The sequence below is a fragment of the Hordeum vulgare genome, chromosome 1H, assembly GCF_904849725.1.
Source record: "Hordeum vulgare subsp. vulgare chromosome 1H, MorexV3_pseudomolecules_assembly, whole genome shotgun sequence".
NCBI classification, from domain to species: domain Eukaryota; kingdom Viridiplantae; phylum Streptophyta; class Magnoliopsida; order Poales; family Poaceae; genus Hordeum; species Hordeum vulgare.
Window position 1 is genome coordinate 44492904 of NC_058518.1, and position 8527 is coordinate 44501430.

Here is an 8527-nt window from a genome sequence, read left to right on the forward strand (position 1 = left end):
ATTGAGTAAGACTCAGTCACCGACCATGGCAGCAGATAGAGAGATGATGAGTACTGTCCCCTATGCTTCAGCCGTAGGCTCTCTAATGTATGCCATGCTGTGTACCAGACCTGATATAAACCTTGCCATAAGTTTGGTAGGGAGGTACCAAAGTGATCCCGGTATGGAACACTGGACAGCGGTCAAGAATATCCTTAAGTACCTGAAGAGGACTAAGGAGATGTTTCTCGTTTATGGAGGTGACGAAGAGCTCGTCGTAAAGGGTTACGTCGACGCTAGCTTCGACACAGATCCGGATGACTCTACATCACAGACCGGATACGTATATGTTTTGAATGGTGGTGCAGTGAGCTGGTGCAGCAGCAAGCAAGAAGTCGTGGCAGCATCTACATGTGAAGCGGAGTACATAGCCGCATTAGAAGCAACTCATGAAGGAATTTGGATGAAGGAGCTCATCACCGACCTTGGAGTGGTTCCAAGCGCGTCGGGTCCAATGACACTCTTCTGTGATAACACTGGGGCCATTGCCATAGCCAAGGAGCCCAGGTTTCACCGGAAGACGAAGCACATCAAACGCCGCTACAACTCCATCCAGGACCATGTCCAGAGTGGAGTAATAGAGATTTGTAAAGTACGCACGGATCTGAATATTGCAGACCCGTTGACTAAACCTCTTCCACGAGCAAAACATGATCAACACCATAACGCTATGGGTGTTTGATACATCACAATGTAACTAGATTATTGACTCTAGTGCAAGTGGGTGACTGTTGGAAATATGCCCTAGAGGCAATAATAAAATGGTTATTATCATATTTCCTTGTTCATGATAATCGTCTATTGTTCATGCTATAATTGTATTAACAGGAAACAGTAATACATGTGTGAATAAATAGATCACAATGTGTCCCTAGCAAGCCTCTAGTTGGCTAGCTCGTTGATCAATAGATGATCATGGTTTCCTGATCATGGGCATTAGATGTCATTGATAACGGGATCACATCATTGGGAGAATAATGTGATGGACAAGACCCAATCCTAAGCATAGCACTAGATCGTATTGTTCGTATGCTAAAGCTTTTCTAATGTCAAGTGTCTTTTCCTTCGCCCGTGAGATTGTGCAACTCCCGGATACCGTAGGAGTGCTTTGGGTGTATCAAACATCACAACGTAACTGGGTGACTATAAAGGTGCACTACGGGTACCTCTGAAAGTGTCTGTTGGGTTGGTACGAATCGAGATCGGGATTTGTCACTTCGCGTGGTGGAGAGGTATCTCTGGGCCCACTCGGTAGAACATCATCATGAGCTCAGTGCGACTAAGAAGTTAGTCACACGATGACGTGCTACGGAACGAGTAAAGAGACTTACCGGTAACGAGATTGAACAAGGTATAGGTATACCGACGATCGAATCTCGGGCAAGTTCTATACCGGCAGACAAAGGGAATTGTATAGGGGATTGATTGAATCCTTGACATCGTGGTTCATCCGATGAGATCATTCTGGAGCAAGTGGGAGCCACCATGGGTATCCAGACCCCGCTAATGGTTATTGGCCGGAGAGGTGTCTCGGTCATGTCTGCCTGTCTCCCGAACCCGTAGGGTCTACACACTTAAGGTTCGATGACGCTAGGGTTATAGGGAATTTTTATACAAGGTTACCGAAAGTTGTTCGGAGTCCCGGATGAGATCCCGGACGTCACGAGGAGCTCCGGAATGGTCCGGAGGTAAAGATTGATATATAGGATGGATGGTTTTGGACACCGGAAATGTTTCGTGCTTCACCGGTAATGTACCGGGACCACCGAAAATGGTCCCGGGGGTCAACCGGGAGGGGCCACCAGCCCCAAGAGGTAGCGTGGGCCAAAAGAGGGAGGGCAACCAGCTTAAAGTGGGCTGGTGCGCCTCCCACAAGGAGGCCCAAGGCGCAGGAGGTGGAGAGGGGGGGGAACCCTAGGCGCTGGTGGGCCTAAGGCCCACCTAGGGGTGCGCCACCCCCTCCCCCTGCCCTGGCCGCCGCACCTCCCATCTGGGGGGGGGGGGGCTGCCGCACCACCTAGGGTAGGAACCCTAGGGGTGGCACCCCCCTCCCCTCCTCCTATATATAGTGGGGATTTTGGGGCTGTTTGACACACAATTTTCCATCTCCCTCGGCGCAACCCTGCCCCCTTCTTCCTCCTCTCCCACGGTGCTTGGCGAAGCCCTGTCGGGAGACCTCGTCTCTCCATCGACACCACACCGTCGCGCTGCCGGAGATCTTCCCCAACCTCTCCCTCCTCCTTGCTGGATCAAGGTGCGGGAGACGTCACCGGGCTGCACGTGTGTTGAACGCGGAGGTGCCGTGGTTCGGCACTAGATCAGAATCACACCGCGATCTGAATCGCCGCGAGTACGACTCCATCAACCGCGTTCTAGCAACGCTTCCGCTAGGCGATCTTCAAAGGTATGAAGATGCACTCACCCCTCTCTCGTTGCTGGTCTCTCCATAGGAAGATCTGAATATGCGTAGGAATTTTTTTGAATTTATGCTACGTTACCCAACATGTATTACCATCAACAACACCCAAAACCCCATCTGTGAGCAGCAAGGGTTTCACCACCGGTCTATAGACTTGGTTTGGGGCATACTTTCGCTTTGGTAGCTTCTTGTTCATCATCGGAGATAGTACGTCCTCATCAGTGTCCTTGTTGGTGCTAGAGTTTCTCGTGGCCGGCTTACTGTTAGCACTAGATTTGGGCTCCATGGGGGAATTGTCAGTAGTTGCTCGCTCCGTGTACTCATCAGGAGCGCGAAGCTTAGGGCCAAACGGAAGCTCTCCCTTGTTATCTCGGTAACCCGGGGTTGGACAATAGAGCTCCGAGTGCCCCAATTTACCACAGGAGAAACAAAAATAGGGCGGTTGTTCATACTCGATATGGTACAAGTCCACCTTTTCCCTCCTGGCAGAATCTATCACGATCCACCGTCAATGGAAATCCTAGTTCGCAAGACCCCCCCCCCCCATTTTGGTCAAACTTCTCCAATTATGTGTTCTGGTCCATCTGCTTAACTATTGGAATACACCAACCTTCATCCCTCAAATTATAGGGCAGGTTGACAACCCTAGCCCGAACTTGCAGCCGATCAAACTTCACCGCGTCAAGCATTATACATTCATCAAACTCAGCTAATACCACATCATTCTTACTGATATGCCATGGCAATCCACCCCACAAATGATCCCAATCTCTCTGACTCTCAAATACTTCCACAAATATGTTTATTCCGGTAGATCGGAATTGAAGTCTACGAGGGTTGCCCCATGTCGACCGAAGGGCATTGGTGATAGGCCGTATGTGAAATTGGTTCCGGTGGAGCACTTTACCAGCCAGGAGCCACTTCGCCGGCCCTTCCTCGACGCGATCATCTAGTACTAGAGGACTCACCTCTTCTTCACTAATATCAAGCTTTACCAAGGCCTCCTCCAATTGCTTCCTGGCGGCACGACCAGCTAGTGGATCGTTCCCCTCTCCAGGCCCCGTGGCGGCGTTGGGTGCTGCCATGGGCAGGATCTCTTCCCTGGATCCCTCTCGCACTGACGATGAATCATTGCGCAAAGGCTTGTTTCCACGTCAAACCCTAGTCGCCTCGAGCGTCGCGAGAGGATTTAGGGTTTGGGGATAGTCTCCGTTTGTGGTTTTTGTTTCAAATTACAAACGAATATGTACGTGTATTTGTATGAGCTTCCAAACAGTGTTGTCGTGACTTTGTTTCGTCCCATCATAACTACTCCCTTCATTTTTAAATATAAGCTTTTTTAGAGTTGTCATGACGGATTACATACAAATATATATAGCCATATTTTAAAATGTAGATTCATTCATTCTATACTGTGTAGATAGTCCTTAGTGTAATTTTATAAAGACTTATATTAGAAACGGAGGAAGTATATGTCACTCTCTTCTGTTGAATACACGATCCATACATACAAGGTACTGTCGTACTGGCACATCTTTGTTCCATGCACATACTGTGTCCCACTCCTACGTGTCCGGCAAGAGGCATGCTTTCACTTTCCACCTGATCTCTGTACAGTCCTACACGCCTTTAAAGCTGTCCGTTCTCTTCTCTTCCTAGTTTTGAATCATCATCAACAGGAGGATAATTTTTTTTGTTTTGATCTTTTACCCTAACAAATTCCAAAATTGACCTTACATTTGAAAAAAAGTTCGAATCTAACCTCTTTTGGTGACACCAACATCCCTGACGTCTGGGTTGCATGAGAGAAGCCAAGGTTCATGGTGTGTGATACGGGCTGGCTTGATCGGCTGACCCGTTGAATCTGTGACGTAGCTTGGTACCAGTCGGCAAGGGCCCTGTCATCTGGTCCTGGACCAAATGCCAAGGACACTGGCGTGTGGTACGAGACGCCAAGGACCTCGGCGTCTGGATGACGGGACACATATTAAAAAAAAACATTTGTATGATCTGCTGGGACCAGACGCCAAGGTCCGTGACGTTCGATACCAGACGCCAGGGTCCCTAGCATCTGGTATCAAGCCACGTCAGAGGCTCAACGGGTCAGCCGGTCAAGCCAGCTCGTACTAGACGCTAGGGACCTTGACGTCTCCCATGCAAACAAGACGTTAGTGATGTTGGCGTCATCAAAGATGTCAGAATTTGTTAGGGCAAAAGGTCAAAAAAAAAAAATGGTCCTCGACAGGAGTAAGTGTCAAGTGATGTTTGCCGAAAAAAGAAGAGTAAGTCAGGACCGGTGAGTGAAAACCGTCTCGGTGCCGTCAAAAGCTGGCCGGCAGCGCAGTGCTCAACTTTGTGGCAAACCTCAGTTGAAGCTCTGAAACATTGTTTTACAGTAGTGGCAGATGGCAGGCAGATAACCACCCCAGTAGTAATCTACAGTCCCGTGTTGGTCCGTACCGATATTCCCCTTGGGCCTTGGCGCCGGTAACTGGAAACGGAATCCCATCTGAAACAAAAGCCGTCGTTTTTCCAGGCACCACCACCACCAGCCACGATAGCCAGCAGACTGAGCAGAGCATAGGCGTGTGCTCTGGCACGCCCGGCCGACCGCGGTCGCTGAGTCAGACCGCGCCGCGTGCTCCGCCTCCGGTCCAAAAACACGTGTACGCCGGGCCACCAGGAAGCCGCCGCCGCCGCCACCATCCCCGCGGTGGAAACGCGAGGAGGAAGAAAGAAAGACATCCAAACGCAACGGCAAAGCCACCCCCGACACGGTCGCCCCCGTCCAGTCCTCCCCAACCAGGCCGCGTCCCGCCCTTTTACCTTTTCCACGGACGCTAATTTAATCCGTCCGTCCGTCCGCGCCCTCTCGCCCCGTTCTCCGCTCCCGCTCCCCGCCACCGCCACCGCCAGCGCCCCCTCGTGCGCGCCGCCGACGCCGCCCAGCGCCTCGCAGATGACGCCCGCCGCCGCGGCCGTCACACTCTCCCTCCAATGACCCGCGCGCAGCCCACACCCCAGCTCGCCGCGGCGCTCCTCTTGCTGCCGCTGCTGCTGCTCGCGCCCGTGGAGGTAACCGCCTCCACGCTCGCCGTAGCGGGGGGCTCCGCCGTCTGCGGCGTGGCCGCCGACAACGGCACCGTCTACTGCGTCGCGGCCTACAACTCATCGGCCTCGCCCGTCGCGCCGTACCTCGTGTTCTCGCAGGTCTCGGGCGGCGCGGGGTTCCTCTGCGGCGTCGGCGCGGTCCCAGGGGGCGGCGGTGGCGTCCCCGCGCTCTTCTGCTGGCCGCCGGCGGCCCCGGGGCAGCTCAGGCGGGTGTACAGGGGGCCCGACCTGCTCCTGGACGTCGCCGTCGGGGCCGACCACGTCGCGGCGTACGACGGGCAGGCGCGCGGGATCCGATGGTGGAGGGGCGGTTCTGGGGCGTTCCCGACGGACCTGGTGCAGGGCGCGTTCGGGTCCCTCGTCTCCGGCGACGGCTTCACCTGCGCGATGGACGCCGGCTCCGCGGTCCGGTGCTGGGGGACGCGGGGTAGCGCCGTGCAGGCGGCCTTCGCGAACGCGTCCCTGTCGTCCCTCGCCGCGGGGGGCTCCCGCGCGTGCGGCGTGGTGTCGGCCACCGGCGCCGTGCTCTGCTCCGGCGCGGGCGCGGGCGTGCTCCCGCAGAGCGGCCTCGAGCCCCACGGGCTCGCCGTCGGCGACTCCCACGCCTGCGGGCTCCGCCGGAACAACCACACCGCGGTGTGCTGGAGCCTCGCGGGGCCGACGCCTACCGTCTACTACCCGGCCTACGGGACGGAGTTCGTGTTCCTCGTCGCCGGCGGCAACCTGACGTGCGGCCTCGTCACCGCCAACTTCACCGTCCTGTGCTGGTCCTCGTCGTCGACCTCGTCGGCGGCGTACAACGAGGCGGTCATGGTGGCGCTGCCCGCGGTTCTCCCTGGCTCGTGCGTCCCCGACGGCTCCTCGTGCCAATGCGGCGTCTTCCCGCGCTCCGCGGAGCTCTGCACGACCGCGCGCGCGGGCGGCGGCGTGATCTGCAATAGGGTGTGCCCGCCGCCACCGCCGCCGCCTGCTGCACCCGCGTCGCCTCCCGAGTCACCGGCTTCAAAGCGAGTGTCCAAAGTCTGGATCGCGTTCGCCGTCGTCGGCGCGGTGGGCGTCTTCGCGGGCATCTGCTCCATCATCTACTGCTTCGTCTTCGGCTTCTGCAGCCACAAGAGGATCCATAACTCTGTCCAGCCCAACATCGCCAGCAACGCCCCCGCTGCGGCGGTGGATAACGCCGGCGGCGTCGTCGTCGGAGCCGGCGCCGCGGCGAGCCCCTACGGCTCGCCGAACGGGTCACGGGCGCGCGGCCTCTTCCGGCGGCAGCTGTCCCGCGCCATGACGCGGCAGCGCAGCGGGCCGTCGTCCTTCAACTTCAAGGAGCACACCGAGGAGTACACGTTCGCGCAGCTGGCGACGGCGACGAACGGCTTCGCGCCGGAGGCCAAGATCGGGGCGGGGAGCTTCGGCACGGTGTACCGCGGCAAGCTCGCCGACGGGCGCGAGGTGGCCATCAAGCGCGGCGAGGCATCGGGGCCAATGGCGCGCAAGTTCCAGGAGAAGGAGAGCGCTTTCCGGTCGGAGCTGGCCTTCCTCTCCCGCCTCCACCACAAGCACCTCGTTGGCCTCGTCGGCTACTGCGATGAGAAGGAGGAGCGGCTGCTGGTGTACGAGTACATGAAGAACGGCGCGCTGTATGACCACCTCCACCCCAAGGGCGGCGGAGCCGACGCCGACGCCATCGCGGCGTCGCCGGTGGCGTCGTCTTGGAAGCTGCGCATCAAGATCCTGCTGGACGCGTCGCGGGGCATCGAGTACCTGCACTCGTACGCCGTGCCGCCGATCATCCACCGCGACATCAAGTCGTCCAACATCCTGCTGGACGGCGGGTGGGTGGCGCGCGTGTCGGACTTCGGGCTGTCGCTGATGGGCCCGCCGGAGGCGGAGGAGGCGGGCGGCGCGCAGCAGCACCTGTCCATGAAGGCCGCCGGCACGATGGGGTACATGGACCCGGAGTACTACGGCCTGCACCACCTCACCGTGAAGAGCGACGTGTACGGCTTCGGCGTGGTGATGCTGGAGACGCTCACCGGGAAGCGCGCCATATTCAAGGAGGCCGAGGGCGGGGGGCCCGTGAGCGTGGTGGACTACGCGCAGCCGAGCATCGTCGCCGGGGAGCTCGGCAAGGTGCTGGACGGGCGCGCGCCGGAGCCCTCGCCGCACGAGGCCGAGGCCGTTGAGCTGGTGGCGTACACGGCCGTGCACTGCGTGCGGCTCGAGGGCAAGGACCGGCCGGCGATGGCCGACATCGTGGCCAACCTGGAGACGGCGTTCGCGCTTTGCGAGGGCAGCGCGGGCGGCAGCCGCGGCGGCGCCGGCGGGGGCACCGCCGGCGGCGGGTTCGGCAACAGCTCGTCCAGCGCCAGCCTCTCCATGACGTCCATGGAGCTGTCGGGCAGGCTCGCGGAGTAGCTAAATTCGTTCGCTCGTTCGTGAATTCGAATCCAGGAGTTTCAAATTGTGATTAGCCCGGGATCGTAAAATCCGTTTGTTAGTTCATTGATTTTTGATTTGAGGGTAGATTCTGGAACCGGAGAGGTCTCTCTGTGTGTGATGATCTGTGATGTGATTCTCTCGCTCGTCGCACACATTTTGTTCTTGGTGGATGTACATGATCGTGTCGAACTGATCTCTCTTCTTTCTCACACACACGTCTCTGAGGCATCTGATCATTCCCAACACGATGATTTCTTCCTCTCGATTACTCAAACCCCAAAACTCTCCGGTGGGATCGCGGCAGAATCATTGCGCCCCAAACATCTATGGTCGGATTCCGGCAGAATCATTGCGTTGGGAGCAGCTTTCTGGCATTCAGGAAGGAAGAATCTTTATTACCATCATCGTCGAGCATCTTTGGAGTTTGAACAGATCAAAGCGCCATCTCCCGCCGCGCCGTTTTCTCTTGATCGCTGCTGGTCTCCGGTCCAAGAAGAGCGTGGCGTGGTCAGATTTCTT

At 57.1% G+C, this 8527-nt stretch overlaps 1 protein-coding gene across 1 annotated transcript; it reads left to right on the forward strand.

Moving 5' to 3' along the window:
• The first annotated feature begins 4750 nt into the window (after positions 1 to 4750).
• On the forward strand, positions 4751 to 8182 carry LOC123413044 (putative serine/threonine-protein kinase-like protein CCR3). Its single transcript, XM_045106023.1, has one exon. The coding sequence runs from the start codon at positions 5456 to 5458 to the stop codon at positions 7982 to 7984; it is 2529 nt and encodes an 842-aa protein (XP_044961958.1). The 5' UTR covers positions 4751 to 5455; the 3' UTR covers positions 7985 to 8182.
• The last annotated feature ends 345 nt before the right edge of the window (positions 8183 to 8527 follow it).

Bases quoted from the DNA above. Each gene is read 5' to 3' on its own strand.
- LOC123413044 (XM_045106023.1), top strand. From the start codon at position 5,456: ATGACCCGCGCGCAGCCCACACCCCAGCTCGCCGCGGCGCTCCTCTTG.